This window comes from Chamaea fasciata, unplaced genomic scaffold (assembly GCF_029207755.1).
Source record: "Chamaea fasciata isolate MVZ Bird 193981 ecotype frontalis unplaced genomic scaffold, bChaFas1.0.hap1 SCAF_1, whole genome shotgun sequence".
Lineage (NCBI taxonomy): Eukaryota > Metazoa > Chordata > Aves > Passeriformes > Sylviidae > Chamaea > Chamaea fasciata.
In genome coordinates this window covers 196347-217659 of record NW_027094086.1, presented here as the reverse complement: position 1 = coordinate 217659, position 21313 = coordinate 196347, and the positions used below count along the sequence as shown (strand labels likewise).

General features: G+C 55.7%; 1 protein-coding gene across 11 annotated transcripts in view; it reads left to right on the top strand.

Moving 5' to 3' along the window:
• SCRIB (scribble planar cell polarity protein) overlaps window positions 1-21313 on the top strand; it is a 106233-nt gene that overhangs the window by 58345 nt on the left and 26575 nt on the right. For 7 of the 11 annotated variants that reach the window (XM_066200818.1, XM_066200490.1, XM_066200147.1 and 4 more), the window contains exons 21-30: window positions 3778-4035; window positions 4583-4693; window positions 5828-6004; window positions 6369-6485; window positions 8080-8268; window positions 9028-9147; window positions 9376-9432; window positions 13789-13845; window positions 14552-14635; window positions 20325-20393. In XM_066200818.1, coding sequence (XP_066056915.1) covers window positions 3778-4035; window positions 4583-4693; window positions 5828-6004; window positions 6369-6485; window positions 8080-8268; window positions 9028-9147; window positions 9376-9432; window positions 13789-13845; window positions 14552-14635; window positions 20325-20393 — 1239 coding nt within the window. Of the gene's footprint in view, window positions 1-3777; window positions 4036-4582; window positions 4694-5827; window positions 6005-6368; window positions 6486-8079; window positions 8269-9027; window positions 9148-9375; window positions 9433-13788; window positions 13846-14551; window positions 14636-18590; window positions 18978-20324; window positions 20394-21313 lie in introns of all 11 variants that reach the window. The other 4 variants (XM_066200906.1, XM_066200735.1, XM_066200322.1 and 1 more) reach the window with 2 other exon arrangements.

Here is a 21313-nt window from a genome sequence, read left to right as displayed (position 1 = left end):
TGCCAGGTGGACTGAATTGTTTTGGATTCGCTCACGTTTTGAGGCTCCGTGGTACGGAGACAGTACTGAGGCCCATCATTTGGGGTTGGTTTGCTCAGCCTGTGGAAAGGGGGGACACAAAATCTTAGAACAGATTCAAAAGTCAAAGCTGTCTCCACCCTGCTTCGGCAGCTCTATTTATATCCATGGACAGCCTCATAGGAAGAGCAGATCTAATTCCCTAGTAATAGCATGCAGTGGATTCCTTTTGGGATGTGTGAGCTCACGTCTTACAGAGTTTGGGCCTCTGCTGGACTTGGACGTGGCTGAGGCGTTGCTGTCACTACTCCTGATCCCCCAGCAGGGTCCCCTGGGTTACCTGTGCTGAGGTGTGTGTGACCATGCAGGTCTGGTGCCCAGCACCAGCTGAAGCTCAGATCCTCTGATGAGTGCAGCAACAGGTCACCTTTCAGGAGAACATTAACCTGCACTACCCTCAGCATTTCCAAGCCTGCTTTCCTTTGAAGCAGCAATTGCCCATTTTTATTGGAAAGCTTCCCCGATGCCGGGATTTCTAGGATGTGGATGCAGGTTGGCTGTACCTGCGTGGGGACGGGGAGGACCCTCACTGGTACAGGGCTCGTAGGTCCCTCAGGCAGAGCCCATTCCCAAAGCTGTGCTCTCCTGGTCGTGCTCAGCTCTCACTTTGCCAAAGGATTCTGTTTTCTTAAGAAAATGAATACAGCACAGCTTCCTGCTCTTCCCCTGTGCTCTAAATCCTCCTGGGCTTCTCCTCAGCGGAAGAACTGGGATTGCTCCTTTGACCTTCCTAGGGGAGCTTTGAGCACATGGATTGAAGAGCCCAGCCTAGGTCTCCCCTGAGTTATCACCCCTCAACGTGCCCCAGTGACTGTCACCCACTCCCCTGCGTCCCTGTGTTCCTGTGTCCCTTGGGAGTCATTTTGGTGGGGGAGACACTGGACAGGGACCTGCTGGGGGGAGAGCTGGAGTTGTGGGAAGGGAATCTAGCAGAGAGGGTGCAGAATTGGGGGCAGCTGATATTTTTGGGATGGGACTGGGAGAACTGGTTGTGGGGAGATTTAGGATAGTGGTGGGTGACACGTGAATGGGGCAGTGTGACCCCTTGAAGATTTGCCAGGATAATATAATTCCCTGGCACACAGGGAAATATGTGGAGCAGGGAAGGACGGACACTGTCACCTCCCTGTGGCACTGGGAGAGCCCTGCTGCGTGGCTGGCCTTGCTCTCTGCTAGATAGAGGCCATGGAAAATCAGCTGTCCGGAAGCTGGGCAGCTGTCGGGATTGCCGAGTAGTGGAGAGTTACTGGGTGAAACGCACTGAGGGCTGTTACCTTTGAGCCACCTCTGAGCGAGCTCTGGTCCCTGCTCCAGGGAGGCGCCACCGTGCCCTCTGCTCTGACCCCATCTGACCACTCTCATCCTGCCAGGGGCAGGAGAACAGCAGAGGGGGTGTGAGAAATGAGAGTGGGTCCCGCTGCTGCAGGTCTGTGTGTGCAGTGTCATCGCAGTGCTGTAGAGTCAGAGCAAGGCTCGGGTCGCAAGGGACCTTCAAGATCATCTTGTTCCCGCTCAGTGAGGATGTTCGGCCTTGATCTGTCGATAGAACCAAAGAGCCAAACCTCTCCTGCATGTTGCCTGTGTTAACCATCGGAGGACCCGAGGAGCCCTCCCTTCCCAGTCCCCTGGACACACGGCTGCTGCTTTCCCTGTCAGTGCAGACTCCAGGCGTGGAGCACACTGCAGACACAGCTGGTCCCAAATCTCAGGGGCAGGAGGGGGCAGTACCTTTACAGGTGCACACCTGAGCACAGGTAGTGCTCACAGGGCAGGAACAACAGCCAACTTCTCCCTGGTCCTGCCCTCTGGCTCGCTGGGATTCAGCCCTCCCTCCCTCACTCCAGTCAATGCTCCTGTCTGCACGTCTCCAGCCTCTGCTCCAAGCAGCGAGGTCTTCAGGCTCTTTGGTCAGACCCCAAGCTTTTAATCCAGCTTCTGGGCCACCTCTTGAGCCTTCTCATGTTTTGGATTCTTGCTTGCTGGATAGTCCAGCCTGAATTTCAGCAGCAGCTGTTGCACGTGTACGTGAACAGAGTGAACTGGCACAGTAAATACAGAATGTGGGGAGAAGGCTGAGCAGATGTGGACTCGGGCCCAGGGCTTGGCCAGACCAGCACTGACCAGCAGCCTCTTGTTCTCCCCTGTATTTCCCTGCGCTTGTTCCTCACCTCCGCTCCTCTTTCTGTTCTGCTAAATGTCCCATAATAAGTGCTGCATACTCCTGCAACACATCCTTCAAGCTTCCTGCAACCACTTGGCCCTTCCCTACAAGAGATGAGCTGAGGCAAGCCCTTACAATCTCCATTTCCTCTGGGAATCAGTTGCCAGGTTTGGTCACACTTCCCTAGTGTGGGTGGTTCCTTTGCTTTTGGTGTCTGCTCTAAGGATCCGTGGGGGAGCGTCTGGGCCTTGTGTCTGTTACCTGCACTCCCTTAAGGGCTGTGTGGTTGGTTTGTTACCTTTCCTGCTTGATGCCCTGTCCTGTGCTCAGCAGCCCTTGCTCAGGCTCCTTTCGTCCTTCCTCTCCCTGTGCCAGCTGCTGCCTTGACATCCTTGTGGTTCATGCCGGAGGTGTCCCTTTGGGGACGGTGCTCTCAGCAGAGGTGACACTGTGGCGTTGCCAGGACAGTACAGGGCCGCTTGTTCTTCTCCCTCCCTGTCCTGGGGAGAGCAGCACCCCCAGCTGTGAGTGGGGCAGGGCAGGTGGGCTGAGTGCTGGCAGGGTCACGGGGGCTCTGGACAAAGCCCTGGCAGATGGTGCCTGTCAGCTTAGCCCAGAAACCGCTCTCCGGGAAGGAGTGGGGAGTAACAATAACGTTTCTGGGAATCGGGCAGCGGGGAGCTGGGCTTTGTACAAAGCGCAGTTGCTGTGACTGTTACAGTCACGCTGTTATTTCATGAGCTGATCAAACCCCATCTTGGCAGCTCTTTTTTTCATGTTCCCACTGTTCATTTTGGAAAGCTTTTTCAGGACCTAATGATTAGAAACCTTTTAATTTTCAGCTTCAGCTTTTTCCCGTCCAGTTTTGTTGTTTTGGCCATGTTCTCTCAGCTCAGCTCTCCTCAGGTTTCTGCCCCTTGTACGTTTATGGAGAACAGTCACGTCCTTTCCAGTCCTTTGAGTTTCTAGGGAAGCAGTTTTAAATCTTCATTCTGTAGAAAAGGCTCTCTGCTCTTTCAAATCTCTCTGTCCCTGGGGTCACTTTTAATGCCCGAGAGCTGGGATCTTCCCTGGGCCACCATGACCTTGCCCAGCATGGGCAGCCAGTGGCCCGGTGACAGGTCCTGTCACCCCTCAAGTCGTGCCTGCAGTGCCTGTGTCGGGGCCTTGGGTGACCAGGGAGGGCAGGTGGCTCAGTGACGAGGCAGCCGATGCTTCAGCACGTGCCTGTGTGGTGGCATTGCACCGGCAGTCGCTGGTTTTGCTTCTCCCACGAGGCATTTGGCTGCGGGAGGTGGAACGTCACACCTGGCCTGCGTGGGTGCGCAGGGAAGGTGGGAGAGGGGCAGGAGAGCTGAGGAGGAAGGGAATTGGGATCCGTGGGAATGAGCGGGTGCCCGTGTCCCTTTGCCAGGTCAGAGGGAGCTGGGGGAGTGACGAGGTGCTTCGGGGCGCAGGGCCCAGCAGGGCAGGGCTCCCCAGGGGCCCGGCCGAGCGCGGCGGGGCCGCTCTGACGCCGAGTTTGCGGGTTGTTCTAGATCAATGGGGTAGACATGACAGAAGCCAGGCATGATCAGGCCGTAGCGCTGCTTACCGCGGCCTCCCCCACCATCGTGCTGCTGGTAGAGAGAGAGGGCACGGAGCAGCCCGGCGAGGGGGGCCCGCCCGGCGCGCCCCGCGGCCGCATGCACTCCCCCCCGCCGCCCCCCGGCCCCGGGGACAGCCCGCCCGAGGAGACGCCGGCGCCGCCCAGGAACCACCTCTGCAAAGGGCTGGAGGATCAGTACCCTGTCGAGGTGAGCCGGGCTTCGGGCTGGGGCACGGGCGATCCCGCCTGCGTTCCGTTTGGAGGATTGCTGTTGGGATGGGGACCGGCCTGCTGGGTTCTCGGGGCCTGGAGATGTCCTTGCAGAAAGGCTTGAGCTTGGGGTGGAAGGGGCTTGAACTCCATCCAGACCCACCGCCTGCAGGGACACTTTCCACTGTCCCAGCTTGCTCCAACCTGGCCTTGAAAACTGCCAGGGAGGAAGTGGCCACAGCTTCTCAGGCATCCCCACCCTCACAGGGAAGGATTTCTCCCCAGTATCCCACCTAACCCTGCCCACTCTCAGGGGGAATGCATTCCCCCTTGTGTCACTCCAGGCCCTTGTCCAAAATCGCTCTCCTGGAGCCCCATTCCAGCTCTTCTCCAGGTTGCAGGGTCCCACATGGGGCACTCCCTTGTCCCATGAGTGTTCACCTTGTGCTTACCCGTGTAAAACACCCCAGCTCCATGTTTGTCAGTGTTTGTGGTCTGTGTGTGATATCCTTCATTGCCTTTGACACTGCTTCTTCTACCTTAAGGAAATTCACCTGGTGAAAGCAGGTGGTCCCCTGGGCCTCAGCATCGTCGGAGGCAGCGACCATTCCAGTCATCCCTTTGGGATTCATGAGCCAGGCGTCTTCATCTCCAAGGTAGAGTCCCAGGAAAGCTGCTCTCAGTGTTCCTGAGCTGTTGGTTGCTGGGATTAAGGGGAAGGACTGTGATGTGAGTCCAGATGTGCAGGACGGATTTGTGAAACGGGCACAGGAGAGGGATGTGTGAGGGGCAGTTTGTACTGGATGTGCTGCTGCTGGAGCCATCTGAGGGCATGTAAAAGCCTCAAACCTATAATAATCCATGATGGATCCTTTGGAGGGGTCCCAGTTAGCTTTTGAAACTGCTGAGTTCACCTTGGCTGTGACGAGTCCTGGGAAGATGCTGGGGCTGCAGAAAGCCAGTCCTTACTGGGAAAGTGCTGGTGGGATGAGTGTGTCACTACTGGGGCACGCAGAGCTGCTCTGCTGCACTCAGGCCAGTGTCCTTTGATCGCACATTCCCATTCCAGTGGTGACATCAGCTCATGCCATTCAGGGACAGCACACAGGCTGGCCAGCGGCTGCAGCCCGTTCCCTCACAGCCCTGCACAGCCATGCTCGTTGGAATAGGGATGCTGGAGAGCTCATCCCTGCTGAGCTCTTTCTTTTTCTTGACTTCTCTTGTCACTTGGAGGTGCTGAACCTGACTCCTCTGACCCCTGTGGCTGGGTTCAGACCTTGCCAAGGGCTATTTGGAATTCTAGGAGTGATGCCTGCCAGGTCTCTTCCTTCATGTGCCCGTGGTTTTTCTTGCAGTGCATCATGAGGCAGGATTTGCTCTTCTCAAAGCCCAATTAACTCTCTCCCACCACCCCTGCTTGCCCGTGTTCTCACAGATTTCACCTGTTCCCTGCTGGCTCCTTTGTTTCACCAGGAGCACAGGTTTGGTTATTTGTTTAGAGCCTCTGTAGCTCCCGGTAGAGCACGGGGTGAGGACTGGTGCTGTCAGTCGTAGGCGAAATGACGGCAACGCTGGCACAGGATTGGTTCAGATTAAACTGGGAATGTGAGAATAACATATGGAATAGCACTTCGAAGCACATCCCCTGTATCAGTGTTCCCAGATCGGCCACCTCTCAGGGAATTCTGTGTGCAGAGAGCGGGGTCAGAGCGGGCCTGCAGGGTGACACAGTCACATCTCCCGGGGGAGGAGGAGCTCCCCTCTGCAGCTGTGTGTGTGGCTGCGTGCAGGTGATCCCGCGGGGGCTGGCGTCGCGCAGCGGGCTCCGCGTGGGGGACAGGATCCTGGAGGTGAACGGCATCGACCTGCGCCACGCCACGCACCAGGAGGCCGTCAACGCCCTGCTCTCCAACGCCCAGGAGCTCACCATGGTGGTCCGCAGGGACCCGCCCCCACCTGGGATGCAGGTGGGTTCTGAGTGAGGGGGAATCATTCAGGGCGGCTTCTGGGGGCGGTTTCTTACCAGGCTGGAGGTCTCGGACTAGGATACAGCCAGGCTCCTGGCTGGAATTTCCTTCTCCTTTGGCAGAATCCAGTGTCTTGTACGTGCATCTCCAGCTGGGGTGTGGTGAGGATCTCCTGCCATGGCCTGGCGACTCTGTCATCAGGGAACAGAAAAGGGCAGCTCCTCACCCGCAGGAATTAAGCTGCCAAATGAGGGATGGGGCTAATTCAGGCCCTTTCCAGGGCATTTAGAATTGTGGTCGCTCTGAGGAGTGTTCCCTCAGTTGAACTTGGCCCGGAAATAAGGATACTCTTCTGTGTTTCCAGGAAATATGCATTGAAAAGGCTCCGGGAGAGAAGCTGGGCATCAGCATCCGAGGTGGAGCGAAGGGCCATGCTGGCAATCCGTTTGACCCCACTGATGAAGGCATCTTCATCTCCAAGGTACCAGAGCACGCCCTGTGCACGCCCTGCCAGGGAGAAGGGTGATCCCTGCGGGAGCTGTTGGAGTAAGCTCTCAGCTTTCACTGGTGCATCAGCTCTGGAGATTCTCCCTCCAGCAAAGGAGACAAGTCCTTGTCCTTTCATATTTCCTCCTCTACAACAGCTACACAGTTTCTCATTTTATTTCCTGCTTGCCTTCATTTTGCTTCGTGTTTCTTCTCTTGTGTTTTTTTCTGTAATGCAAATACACACACCTTTCCTTGTACCCACATTCCTGCTGGTCCCCCTGTGCCTGTGGCTTCCTGCCCACTTACCCATGCAAGCTCTTTCCTCTTTCCATGGAAAGCATCAGGAATTCCTAACCTTTTCTCCTGTGCCCTGCACCCTCTGTGTAACTTGGTTCCTTTTTCAGGTGACTGTTTGTGTCACATGTATTTCTCACATCACTTTTCCTCCAGAAATCACACATTTTCATGTTCAACTCATGCTTATCAGCTTGTGCTCCTCCCAACCCTTTCCATAAAGTTTTTATTGCCTCTTCCTCACTGGCAGCAGAGCACAGCAATAAGTGGTGTCATTTTGGTCCTGCTGCTGACTAAGAGGACTCTGGGTGTTCACCTCAGTGTCACTGGTTCCCTCCTTAGCTGGTTTTTTGGGCTACAGACTGATGTGAGTTATCCTCATGGCTGAAGACACTCCATGTTTGGCAGTCAGCCCTGATAATTGATAATTGGTTGCTGTTAAGGCAAGGGAGCATTCAGCATTTGTGGTTATGTGGCTGTAACTGTTTTATCTGAGTTCTAAAGTTAAGAGAACACATTCCCTCATTCAGAGTGACCGTGGCACATTCACCTGGGACATTCTTAACAGCAGCAAAAGAAAACCTGGGATTATTCTAACTGGCAGTTATTTTGAGTAACTGGGTTTGGTTTTCTCTCCTGCAGCCTTGCAGCGTTTGGGGGTTGGAAGGTTCACAGTTTAGCTGTGGCACAGTTAGTTTACCCCATCTCTCCTCCCTGTTTTTCCCAATACTCGTTGGTTTAGCCTGCAGAGAACCAAAATGCTGAGCTCACCCGCTCTCCCTTGAGCTGTGTTACTTCCCATAACTTCTCTTACTTGTACTATCTGGAGGGGTTTTCCTGCCTCTAATTTTCCCTGGATATCTGTGGTAACCGAGAGACAAAGTGGTGCTTTTCCTCTTCTTCCTGTTCGCGTGTCTGATCCCTGCCTCCTTCCTCCTTCCTTTGTCTTCATTTGCATTTCCATCGTGTCTCTCTCCCACCACAGAATGATTTCTCTTTCTGTGAGATGCGTCACACGGTGTGACACCTTTTCCTTCTCACCTGCTTCTTTCCTTGGGGCACCACATCACAAACTCACCTGGCGAACCTTTTTCATCTCACACGAAAGATTCTTCCGCACCCGTTCCCTCCCCCGGCCTGTTCAGGTTGTCCCCATTCTGCCCTCTCCGTCCTTGCAGCTGCGGGCTGCTGTTCCCTGTGTGTGCTGTCCAGCCCCTCCCCACCGCGGTCCCCAGGCTCTGCCGTCTCCTCTGCCCTGCGCAGTGACGCCGCGTCCCCCGCGTGTGTTCCAGGTGAGCTCCTCGGGGGCCGCTGCCCGGGACGGGCGGCTCAAGGTGGGGATGAGGATCCTGGAGGTGAACCACCAGAGCCTGCTGGGCATGACGCACACGGAGGCCGTGCAGATCCTGCGGGCCGTGGGCGACGCGCTGCTCGTGCTGGTCTGCGACGGCTTCGACCCCAAGGCTGCGGCTGCCATCGAGGTGAGCCCTGCGGGGCACGTGCCCTTGGAGTCACCACAGCCCCCCCACGTGGATCCCGGCTCCTTTCTTCAGACAGTGCTGGCTTTTCCCAACCTGCTGCTGTAAATTTTGGGGGGTTTTTGAGGTGCTGGTTTTCAAAGTCTGACCTGTGACACGAACTGGAGGGGATCTCCAGTCCAGAAAAGCAGTGGCCCCTCAGGACTGCCTTTGGCCTGCTGGTTCCAGAACTGTCCCACAATAGCACTGCACGGAAAAAAAGAGTTTTCAAGCTCATTTTCACTAGGCTATTTATGCCCTTTTCTTCCTGGCCAGTGTGACATTTACAATAAATGGTCTGGCTCTTTATTGGTCTTCATCTTTCCCCACAGGGAAAAGCTTCCCTGGAGCAATCCTGTGCCCTCAGATTTCTGTTTCCAGGGCTTAGCTAGTCAGCTTTTGTATTCTCCAGCAGAACATGAAGCCAGTCCCTGCTCACCTTGTCCCCTTCTTGCACCTGGATCAGTTTAAATTCAACTTGCTTAGGCCTTGGGTTCCTCAAACAATTGTCAGCCTAAATGGCAGAGATGGAGCTGGACGCTCTTCAGGTCCCTTCCGAGCCAAACCAGGCTGGGATTCTATGGTACAAGGCTTCAAGTTGTTGAAAGAGTTCTGTTTTTGACTTGCTTGGGATTGTCCTGTATCTGGGAGACTGGAATAGGGAATTTTTGGAGTGGCTCTCTGTGGGCTTCCCCCAGGTGTGATTTTCCGTTTGCCTTGCAGATGTCCCCAGGCATCATTGCAAACCCTTTTGCTGCTGGCATTGGGCGCAAGAACAGCCTGGAGAGCATCTCCTCCATCGACCGGGATCTGAGCCCCGAGGAGCTGGAGATCCTGCAGAAGGTGTGTGTTGTCCCTGGGCTGGGAGCTTGTTTCTGGAAATCTCCAGTGTCCCCCTCGGTGCATGCGGCCTGCACTGTGCTGTGGACAGACGTGGCATGGGATCAGCAGGACCCAGCACTTGGATCAGGAACACGCTAGGATGGGACTGTGACACCTTCATGAGGTTCTAGATGCTGCAGGTGTGGAGAGAGCACTGGGTGAGGTGGCTCTAACTCTGCTCTCTCCTAGGAGATGGAAATGGTGAGAGAAGCCACTCAGTGGGAGAGAGAAGAAATGGAGAAAGTGGTGAGAGATTATTTGTGTAGCAGAATCCGTTTGTGGCAGTGGCTCTGCCCAGCCCGTGAGTCCCAGGGAAGGTGTCACAGGTTATTTCTGCTCCATTGTAGTGCCATGGGGAGCTCTGAAGCTCTGCCCCACTGTCAGTGTCACGGGAGTTCTGGAATCTCTGCCCCACTGTCAGTGCCACGGGAGTTCTGGAATCTCTGCCCCACTGTCAGTGTCACGGGAGTTCCAGAATCTCTGCCCCACTGTCAGTGCCACAGGAGTTCTGGAATCTCTGCCCCACTGTCAGTGCCACAGGAGTTCTGGAGTCTCTGCCCCACTGTCAGTGCCACGGGAATTCTGGAATCTCTGCCCCATTGTCAGTGCCACGGGAGTTCTGGAATCTCTGCCCCATTGTCAGTGTCACGGGAGTTCCAGAATCTCTGCCCCACTGTCAGTGTCACGGGAGTTCCAGAATCTCTGCCCCATTGTCAGTGCCACGGGAGTTCTGGAATCTCTGCCCCACTGTCAGTGTCACGGGAGTTCCAGAATCTCTGCCCCACTGTCAGTGTCACGGGAGTTCTGGAGTCTCTGCCCCACTGTCAGTGTCACGGGAGTTCCAGAATCTCTGCCCCACTGTCAGTGCCACGGGAGTTCTGGAGTCTCTGCCCCACTGTCAGTGCCACGGGAGTTCTGGAATCTCTGCCCCACTGTCAGTGTCACGGGAGTTCCAGAATCTCTGTCCCACTGTCAGTGCCACGGGAGTTCTGGAGTCTCTGCCCCACTGTCAGTGCCGCGGGAATTCTGGAATCTCTGCCCCACTGTCAGTGCCACGGGAATTCTGGAATCTCTGCCCCATTGTCAGTGCCACGGGAGTTCTGGAATCTCTGCCCCACTGTCAGTGTCACGGGAGTTCCAGAATCTCTGCCCCACTGTCAGTGCCACGGGAGTTCTGGAATCTCTGCCCCACTGTCAGTGTCACAGGAGTTCTGGAATCTCTGCCCCACTGTCAGTGTCACGGGAGTTCCAGAATCTCTGCCCCACTGTCAGTGCCACGGGAGTTCTGGAATCTCTGCCCCATTGTCAGTGCCACGGGAGTTCTGGAATCTCTGCCCCACTGTCAGTGTCACGGGAATTCTGGAATCTCTGCCCCACTGTCAGTGCCACGGGAGTTCTGGAATCTCTGCCCCACTGTCAGTGTCACAGGAGTTCTGGAATCTCTGCCCCACTGTCAGTGCCACGGGAGTTCTGGAATCTCTGCCCCACTGTCAGTGCCACGGGAATTCTGGAATCTCTGCCCCACTGTCAGGGCCGTGGGGTGGAGCTCTGGGCATTCCCTCTCTGCAGTGTTGCTCTGTTGCCCTGGCTGCTCTTTGGCTTTGCTGTACTTCCCTGTGCACCTCTCTGGTGACGTTCCTGTGGTATTCACAAAGACCACCCTTGTTACTTGCTGGTACCTCCTGGCCAAACTGCAGCTTCCAGAAAAATGGCCAGTGAGCTTGGAAGTCCCAAATTTAATCAGTTTTCTCTGTCCAGCACCCTGTGACTGACAGAGCTTTTGTGAGCAAAGATGAGAACACACAGCTCCCAGCTGCCCTGCGTGGAGAGGTGATGCTGTTGATCAGTCACGGCTTTGTGCTCCTCAGTTCACATGGTCGTTTCTCTGCTTTGCTGTGAGAGTTTTGTGTCTGCCCACTGGCTCGGCCTTGCACAGAAAGAGAATTTCACAGAAGGAGAATCTCGCAGAAAGAGATCAGCAGACTCAAGCCTCTTGAGGACTTAAAGTTTCCAGCCCTCCCTCTTAAAACAGTAATTAATCCAGGCAGAGTCACTGCAAGAGGAGGGAAAACTGAGTTCTTCAGTGTTGCCAGTGGGGAATCTGCTCTCCTGGCAGGTGTGTGTACACTTTTCAGGTGTTTTGTCAGGTTTCTGGTTCAGACACACCTGGAGTTTCCCTGGGTTCTCTCTGCAGCCGCAGTTCCTGAGCTTGTTCACCCTTGCTGCCCCACAAGAGCAGGGTGAGGTTGGCAATTCCGGATGGAAGTCGAATGACCTTACAGAATGATCTTCAGCTGGACGCAGTTGAAGTCATCCCTCATTGCAGGGGTTGGACAGGGTGACCCTGGAAGGTCTCTTCCAACCCAAACCATCCTGACTAATTTGGGCAGGAGGGACCTCAGCAGTTCTCTTGGTTCAGCCCAGAGCAGAGGCAATTCAGATCAGATTTAGGTTTTCCCTGTGAAATGTCCCATTCCCTGCCTGGGAAGGAACTCAGAGTGGTTTGATGTGGTTTCAGCAAACCTGATTTCATTGTGTTTCTGTCTGAGCAAAGGATATTCCTGCCAGTTTTAATGTTGGCACTCTATGGATCTATGGATTGAAATGCGTTCCAGGAGGTTTCAGGTACTGTGGGTCAGTGTCAGCATTCCTGACACCTGTGAATATACCAATCGTGGCCCCAAACTGTGCTGCTCGGGCTGAGCAGGTGGCATTTGTCCAGCCTCAGGGAGAGAAGGACTTTGCCAAAATTTATACTGAGATTACTTAAAAATACTTTGGTCAGAACGAGCCAGAAAAACCTTTATGAGTGGGGAGGCAGCAGTGGCCAAATGTCATTTTAAAAAACGCTGCTGCATTTTGGTGCCCCTTCCCTTGGTGTGCCAGGAGGAGGCAGCAGTGGATGCTCCAGGCTCCTTGGACCTCCTGGGATCCTGAGGCCCGTGAGCAAAGACACGTTTTTCTGCTGGGCCCTTCAAACCTTGAATCTGGGATTATGTCTCTCCAGCTGGTTCTGATGATTAAATTTATCCCAGTGATGGAGTCAACTCTCCGTCCTCGCCACTGGAATACTGATAAAGGAAGTTCCTGGCCCGGTGCCACACTCCTGGTAATTTCTGTCACCCTTTTTTGGACTGTTTTTCTTGCTCTTCAATGTTTCGCATTCATTCTTGCACAAGAGCAAGAGAGACCAAAAGTGTCTCCAGCCCACAGCAAGCTGTGAACCGAGTAACTGGGAGGAATTGTGCCTTTGCTCTACTCGTGGTAGAAGTTTTCAAACCCATTCACTGCCGACACCTCCTGCCTCCAGTTCCCTGATCATTCAGTTTCTAGTAGGAGTGTCAGTTACTCTGAGTCTCTGTGGACTGATCCCTGGTGCTCTCTCCTGGCTCCGTGCCTGTATTATTTTTCTAGTCTTAAAGCAGCTCCTCCCCAGCTATTGTCAGAGATGGATTTGGAGCGTGCCACAGCTCCACCTGGGCTGACCGGTGCTCCTGTCACTGCTCAGAATGTGACCTCAGAGAAGAGTCACACACCAGATTAGTGTCACCTGCAACCCTCGCCCCGCAGAGAACTCGTGGCCAAAAAACGAGCATAACCAGATTCAGAACAAACTTTACCTTAAACACCCCTCAGTATCCTTTTGGGAGCTGTGATCCTCCAGAGCGTTAGTGACTTCTCATGCTGCTTATCCTTGCTGGGAGGTCAGGGGGTGACATGGGGCAGTGGGGATCTGTAATGCATGGGGTCTATAAAGAACAGGGCCCAGGTGCTCAGCAGAATTTTCGTTGTCTCCCTCTCAGCTGCCCTCCACCTCCCGTCCTCCCAGTGTCAGGGCTTGTGGACCATCTGGTTCCTGCTTGGGAAGAGCAGCTGAGAGGGTTCCAGAGACAAGGGAAGGCTGCTGCTGTGCTGTCCCCAGGCCTGGGGGACACCCACAGGTGCCCGGTGACAAGTCCCAGAAATATCAGTGCCCAGAAATCAGTCCTTAGGACAAGTCCTGCACTGTTCCCTTCCCCTGTCAGCAAGCCCATGGCTGGGGCTTTTGGGGTTAGTCGCTGGTCACTCTCTAATGCCCCTGCAGTGCTGAGTGGCCCCAGGCTGACAGCTGGTGCCGAGCTGACCTTGTGCCAAGACCTCTGTATGTATTTGCATCGTTCTGTATGTGAAGCTATAAGGCAGCAAGGCCTGTGCTCCGCAGGTTTGTTTTTCCATTCCCTTCCTGCCTGTCCTGTCTGTGTTCCATCGAGGTGTCTCTTCCAGCAGTGAGCAAGCTCCTCCTCCCCCTGGGTGTAGCTTGGGCTTGGGGGCACTGCAGCTCTCCTTACTTTCCCCGGGACTGTCCCTGCTGGGCGTCTCGGGGACACCTGCTCTCCCCTCCCACTGTGGCACCCAGATGATCGTGCTCTGTCCCTGTCCTTTGTGCTGGCAGTAACAGCGCAAGTGCCAATTCCAGGCCCCCAGTGCTGGTGCTGGGTTTCTGCTCCCCCTCTCCTGGTGCTGGCACTGCACCTGCGTCCCCTCAGCAGTTCCTGCCCAGCATGTGTGACCTCTCTGCCTCTCTCTTGTCCCTGTGCTCTGGCTCTGTCTGTCCCATGGAAGGAGCGGATGCGTAGGGAGCGGGAGGCAGCCACGCAGCAGCTTGAGGAGGAAGCGGAGGTGAGCAGCACAGGGGAAGGGCTGGAGAGGCTCAGAAAAGGGCTACAGCTAGACTGGAAGGCTGGAGAAGTCCCCAGAAAGAGTTTGTTCCCCAAAGCATGTGTTCTCCACTCCCTGCCCTAAAAGGATGTTGCTTTGGGGGTAAGAGAAGAGATCAGAACTGAAGAAATGTGTAAGGGATTGAGGAAAACAGGGGCTGGGTTGGAAACCTTGGCTTCTCTTCAGGGTTGGAAAGGCAATATAGGGGAAGCAACAATTGAATGAAGTTGTACAGTGAGTCTGAGTTAAGTTTGGAAAAAGAAACTGTAGAGGAGTTGCAGACTTGCATTCTTACGTGTGTCCGGATCCAGTCGCTCAGGATGCTGCTGGAGCAAACGGGCAGGTGTGGGTCCTTCTCTCCTCCATAAGGAAGTGGACATGGGGAAAGGATGAGTGGAGGGACCTGAGCAGTAGTGGGTGGCCAGGGGTCCACAGTGACACGTTCTCTGTGGGGTTTCTCAAGCCTGGCTCCTGCCAGGGATTCACATGGTTGTGTTTCGGACAATTCCGGCTCTTTTTTTCGTGCAGTGGGAGCTCATCGGAGTTTAGGGATTAGGCCTTGCTTATTACTGGGGTGGTTCCCTTTTTCACTGCTCTCTCTCAGTGGTTTAGTCGACCTTGGGCCTGACCTGTTCCTGGTGTTTGTGGTGTTTTTACCCCTCTCCAGAACGTCCCCAGCGAGCCCCTGCGCCTGGACTACCGGACCCTGGCAGCGCTGCCCAGCAGTGGCCTGCAGAGAGGAAACCGCGCCGTGAGTGGGGGCTGAGGCTCCTGGGGGGCTCTGGGCCTGGGGGTCCCTGCAGGGGAGGCAGCGGGGGGCTGGGGAGGTGTGATTCCCAACACCTGTGCTGTGCTGTGAGAGGTGGCAGCAGCCTCTGCAAAGGAAAACCGGGCAGCGGAACTCTGGGGGACTCAGGCACTGACCTCGGGTAGCTGCGAAAGAAAGATGGGAATAAGAAAATGAGGAGAGCAAGTGGCAGGCAGCTTCGCCTTTTGGGAAGGGGCAAAGTTTGAGAAGATGCAGAAAGCAGAGTTGGGACCGAGACAGAAGGAACAGCCTGGTGGGAGGGAAGGGGATGTGACTGGGAGAATGCAAGGGTTTGTGGTGGAAGGAACAGGCTCCAGGAAGCTGCCAAGGAGGGAGAGGAAGATTCTTCCTGACGCAGTGATGACAGTGTTGTGTGCACAGCTCAGCTGTAAATCCATTGAGGGATGGTATTTAGGAAGCGGGAGGGATGAGGGTGCTGAAACTGAAAATATTAAAAATAGAGGAAGTTTACGGCCAGGCTGGACAGTGCTTGGAGCCATCCGTCTAGTGGCAGTGTCTGCCACTGGTGCTTTAGTGGAAATGTCCCTGACCGTGGCAGAGGGTGGGACTGGCTGGTCTTCAGGGTCCTGAGATTCTGTTAAAGCCGAGATTCCCCCAGGCCTGCAGAAGTGAGGTGGCTGTGGTTGTGTGTCCTGACTGAGCCCTGTGGCTCCTGGATCCCGCTGCGTGTCGTGACTCCTGCCGTGGGCATTCCTGTCCCGTGCCCTGCCTGGCAGTCCCTCATTTGTAGCGGCCAAGAGAAATTCCAGATTTCACAAACTTACCTCTCTCCTGTGTTGTTTAAAATCTCATCTCTCCATCTTTCCTTTCTCTTTCCTGCATCACACCCATTCTACTGGGTTTCTGCCTGCTCCTTCACACATCCTCAGTCTTCTTCCTTTGCTCCTGTTGCAGCAAAATCTCCCTTTGCTGTCATCATCCCATTCTGCATTCCCGTTCCGGTGTTTCAGGATCATCCCTTTTACCTTTCCTGTCTCCATCTCATTCCGTGCAGACAGGTCTCCTCTCCTGTTCTCCTTCCTCTGTTACTCCGGGCCTTACTGCAGTAACAGCTCTGCTTTGGCTCCAGCTCTGCCTCCTTTTGTTCCCACACTTCCCAGCTTTTGGGTTTCCCCTCTTGCTGTTCACACAACAAAGCAGTGTCAGGAGAAGGTTTATTTTTAGCATCTCTGAGTGTAACTCAGGAGCTGTGAGAGGGGGACAGTCAGCCCCAGGGAGCAGCTGCCTCCATGCAGGACATCTCGAGTGTGGTCCAGAGCAGAGCAGCACGTGGGGCTGTGCCTTGCAGCCGGGGTCGGCCTGGGAACGCCAGGCACGGGAATGTGGGGCCGGGAGCGCCGGGGCTTCTATAAATGTCCCACTTCAGGGAAGGGCCCATGGGTGCCTGTTTGCCCAGCTGTCACCTGCCCCGTCTCTGCTCGGGTTTGAAAAGTCCATCTGCCTGGGTCGTGTGGACAGGGAGGTCCTGGTGGTCCTCCAGGAGCTGCCCTGGCCTCTTAGGTGACCACTGGAAGGGTCAGCCCAGCCAGTGGAGGAGCAGGCAGGTGAGTGACAGTCTGTCTCTGGACAACCTCATCCAAACGACTGCTGCTCTTGCCCTGTTGCCATCGTGGCTTTCTCTTTCTTCCTGTCTCCGGGCAGTTCTCAGCACAGACATTCTCCTCTGATCAGTGGCTGGGTGTCTTTCTCTGCTGCATAGTTCCCTGTGAGGGGGCTGCAGGGAACTGTTCTGTGCTCACCGTGCCACATGAGGACCTGCAGGGAACTCTTCCTGCTGTGGGGCAGGAGGAGAGGCAGGTCCGTGTGTCCACTGTGAACAGGAGGCGTAGATCTCTGCACTGACCACCGGAGCTACGGGTGGAGTTGGTCGTGAGGGTTCCCTGGGAACAGCCCCCAGAGAAGGGAGCAGGTGGTTGTGTGGCTGCATCTGGGTCCCTTTGTGAGCAGGATTTGACAGAGGCTGTGGAGATGCCTGTTCTGTTTGTCCACTGAAACTGAAAATTCCCACTGGCAGCAGCATGGGAATGCTTGCTTGGGGGATGCTCTTTGCCCATGCACCCAGTGCACTGCAGCCTCTGGACAGGAGCTGTGGCTGCCTCATCCCTGGAAGTGTCCAAGGCCGGGTTGGATGGGACTTGGAGCAACCTGGTCCAGTGGAAGGTGTCCCTGCCCAGAGCAAGGGGGGAGAACAATACGAGCTTTCAGGTCCCTCCCCACCCAAACCATCCTGGGGTTCTGTGACCCTCTGACATTGCCCTTCCACAAGTCAAAGAGCTGCTACAGTCTCTGTCTTCTGCATTGAGCAGGAATGAAAGCCAGACCTGTGAGGGCCTGATCACAGCAAAGCAACCAAAGTCTAGTTTTGCTTTCTGGACTATGAGCAGTGGAGAAGACTTGACATGTCTCAATACAAGGTCTTCATGGTTAGTTAATTACCAACCTGGACTTTCTCTTCTGAATCTATTTCTCTTCAGTTTCTTGCCATTGATTCTTTTTTTTTTTTTTTTTTTGGCTTGTTCATTGGATTTAAGATTGGATTTCTTTCAGTGCCAAGGAGGATGCAGGGTAGCACATGTCTGTTCTGTCTGCAGGCTGGGAAAGCTCGCTGCATTGCCCAAATTTTTGCTTACCCAGAATAGAAATTGTGGCTTGTCTGACAGGAATAGCCCTGGTGAGGCTGGGGAGTGAGGAATCCCTCACCAGGACACGTTACAGCAGGAGCTGGAGCTTACAGTGGGACACAGATCCCAGTCCCGGTCGGGTCCAAGAACAGAACAGGGACTGAGGCTCCCCGTGGGCTGTCAGGCATTATGGCACTCTGGGGAAAAGGGGTTAAAGGCAGGGTTTTTACACTGAAAACTCACACAGCCACAGCAGCAGAATTTCTCGGGGTAGCACAGGCTTCACTGCTGAGGAAACACGATATGAGCCAGGGCTCTGCCAGCCACAGAGGTTGGGTTGGGGGTTAGGGGAGGGCCTCCGAAATTCCTGAGCCTCCCAGCTGCCATTGTAGTCACCAGCCCACCCCTGAGAGCTATTTTGGTGACCACTGCCATGACACAGGAGCTGAAGAATTTGCTCTGAGCAGGAGAGGTCTTTCTGCTCCCTGGAAGCACTTGGATGGAAGCTTTGGTCTTTGCTCTCTGACTGTCACTGCTCCCTAAGGAAGACTCTGGTTGGGGTAACAAACTCTCTTCTACGGCATTAATAGGAAGGGTCAGGGCTTCCTTTGGGCTGTGTGCGTGGAGCCCAAACAGAGCTGGGACTGCCTCAGTCCTGCCAGCAAGAGCCAGCCAAGGGGTCTGCTCTGCCTGCTGCACTGAGCTCTGGTGTTTCGGGTGCGTGGAGATGCAGTGGGGCCGTTAGAGCGTGTTCACCTGGGCAGGTGTGCTGGACGTGCACTGGGTGGGTGCTGTGTGGATCTGTGGCAGCACTGGGGTGACAGCAGGGGCTGGGCCATGGGTGGTGGGGCTCAGGGAAGTGGGGGCTGAACTGGAGGATCTCCAGAGGTGCCTTCCAGCCCCAGCTGTTCCGTGATTCTGTGTGCGGAGGTGAGCGGGGGGAGCGTGGTCTCGCGCAGGTGTTGGGAGCGGGTTTGGCTGGGGGGCGGCTGCAGGAGCGTGTGTGAGCTGGAGGAGTGCAGGGAGTGCCTGCCCCTGACAGCTCCCCGGGGCGTGTGTGCACAGCAAGGTGCTCTCCTGGGAGTGACATCGGGGGTCACAGACTGGGGGCAGAGCAGGAGCGAGGGTCGGGATGGTGTGTGAGCATTGGCACTGGAATTCTCTGCCCTGTCCTTCGGCAGCTGCTCTGTATTTTCTCCCTCCTCTCCTTCACTCTGTTCTCCTCATTTCTCTCTGATCCTTCTGTCTCCTCTCAGCCTGCTGAGTGCACTAAGCCCGGCTCCGGCATGGAGGGTGACTGCGCGGTGCTGTCCCCTCCGGCGGCATGGGACGGCCGGGAGGCGGCCCCGGACCCTGCGGCGGGCACAACCCGGCCCCCTCAGCACCCTGAGCCTCCCCAGCAGCACGCCAGCGGGGCACAGCAGCCCCGGGGAGACAAGCAGGACCCCGAGGGGTGTCCCTTGTCCCAGGAGCAGCTGCCAGAGGCGCCAGAGTGTTTGATCGACTCGCAGCCCATCCCCTTCAGTGAGAACCCCTTTGTGGTGGCCAACCGCAGGGGCAAGGCCACGGGCACGGCTGCCCTGGGGGGGCCTCCCCTGGGCTATGGCAGGGAGGGCGTGCTGAAGACCAGCCTGTACTCCAAGGCAAGCAGCGTGTGGCGTGTGGCATGCACTGACACGGCCCGGGCCGCCGCACCCTACTAAACCCCGGTGCCGGGCAGCACGGTGCCCGTGCGCCGGTTCCCCGCACCCCGCGCGTCCCCAGCGCCGCCGGCAGCCGCCGTGTCCTCCTCCAGCCGCTAACACACCCTGGCGACGGTGATGGCGCGCTGCTGAGGGGACGGGGTGGCATCTGTGCCCGCCCTGCTGTCGCTCCGGGTGTGGCTGGGAGCAGCCAGGTCCCTGCCCGCCCGCAGGGACTGGTGGAAGGTCAGTGCTGGTGCCACTTGTGTTGCTGGGCCTGAGCACAGCCCTTCTCAGACACCGCAGCAGAGCCGCAGCCCAGGAGCTGCTCCTCCAAGTGACACTGTTCGGTAGGTCAAGACTTCGGAATTTCAAGGGAGAACTTTGCTTTCTGCTCTGGGAAATCCGTATTTGACATTCCTGCTGTGGTGGAGCGGGGACTAGACCCAAAGATACTGTCCTCCAGATGAGCACCGCGTTGCTCTCCCCTTCTTCCTTTTCAAGCCTTTTGAGCGGTCTGAAAATCGAAACAGCCCCACGTAAACAGCGGATGAACCAACCAACCCTCAGCTGTAGGGATCTTGGAGGTGTTTTAGTTCCTTGGTAGGAAGTTCACAGTTGTGTAGCCAGGTGAGCTTTGAGCAAGGTATCTGGAGTCTGTGCTCCAGTGTAAACTTCAGGTCACTTCAGGCTTGGTGTGTCCAAGTACTGGCCTGGTTCAGCTGACCGCGTGCATGGCTGTGGCATTAGGATCCAGTTCCCTAAATCCCAAATGACCAGCTTCTACCTTAAGGCATTTGCAGTACTTGTGAAACGTGCTGCTCGTGCTGCAGCGGGAGTGCAGGTGGCTCCTGGAACGCTGCTCTGTGTTCAGCTGCTGGGGAGGGCTGGTGGCTGGCTCAGCCGAGCCTCGGTGCCAGAGGTTTGTTCCTCCGGCAGCCAGGAGAGCCCTGACTCCCTCCAGCCGGGAATGGCTGGTGTTGCTCAGTGTCCGTAGAGCAGGAGGCTTGCCTGGACCCTGATCCTGCCTGTGGGGACTCAGGGAGGAGGATTCCTGGGGCGTGCTGTGAGGCAGAGGCTGTAACCTGACCCAGCTGGCCTCGCAGGGCGCTGGGATATGGTTCCAATGTCTAACGTCATTCCCTCACTGTTCCTGGCGCTTTCTGGCATGTGCCAGCTGCTGCTGGGCCCTGCTAACCTTGTTCCCGGGATGTCCGGGGTGTCCCATGCCCCCGGGGCTGCACAGGCCCCCTCCTGCTGTGGAGTAACACCCCAGCTTTGTCTTGAGCTTTGTCTTCTCTCTTTCAGGCTCCCGTGGGCGAGTCTGGGACAGGAAATTCCAGGCGTGAATCCCCCTATTCTCCCAGTAATCCACAGGTGAGACTGTGCCCAGGACAGGTGATACGGGAGAGGCAGGGAGGCACTTCCAGGGATAAAGGACAGAGGTAGCTGAGGGCAATTTCCATCCTTGAGTGACACTGCCGGGGTGGAGGGGATCCATCACAGCCCGCAACCAGCGAGCAAGAGAGCAACTCCCTCCTTCAAAATGCCTCAGAGAGCCAGGAGGGGAGTCAGCTGGTCATAAATGAGCTCTGAGGGTGAGCCTGATTGCAGGGCGATGAGGAGGGGCTACAACATGTAGTTGCAGGGTTTTTGGGAATGCTCTTTTTGGACCGATGCCTTGTACAGAGATTCGTTAATTCTGGCAGCTGGTATGTGGTAAGAAATGGAAGAGTCAGGATTTGGAAAAGGGCCTTGGGTCTGTAAAGGCAAGGGCTGCCCACTGCTGCCCAGGCTTGCAGAGGATCCCTGGTTCTCTGTGTGAGACTGGAGGTGAGGCGCTGCTGGGCAGGAGGTGGAAGGATCCTGCCCCAGCCAGTTCTGGGTGACCCTGCCCTCAGGGAGTGATGTGCTGCAGCTCCTTGCTAGAGGCTTTCCCTCTAGAATGGGAAGTATCTTTGTTTCTTGTAACTTCTCGTGATTTTTTTCTTTATAAACATTACCTCTCATCCCTTGACATTCGTACTCCTCATTTATCTCTGAACTTTCCTTTTCAATATCTGAGTCTTTGATCCCCTGTCCACCCCACGGCAGGAGGTATCACAGCTCAGTTGATCCTTTTGAAGCTAAATGAGCTCAAACAGATTTTTAAATGTTCCCTTTACAGTCGTGGCCTGTTACTGGGTTTTATACTGGGGGCTGGAGTGAATTGCCAGTTGTTCTTTGTCCTTAGTCAGTTTGGGTCTGCTGTGTTCCTTTGGGAGTCCAGCTGCTCTCCCCACCAGCCCTGGCACTTC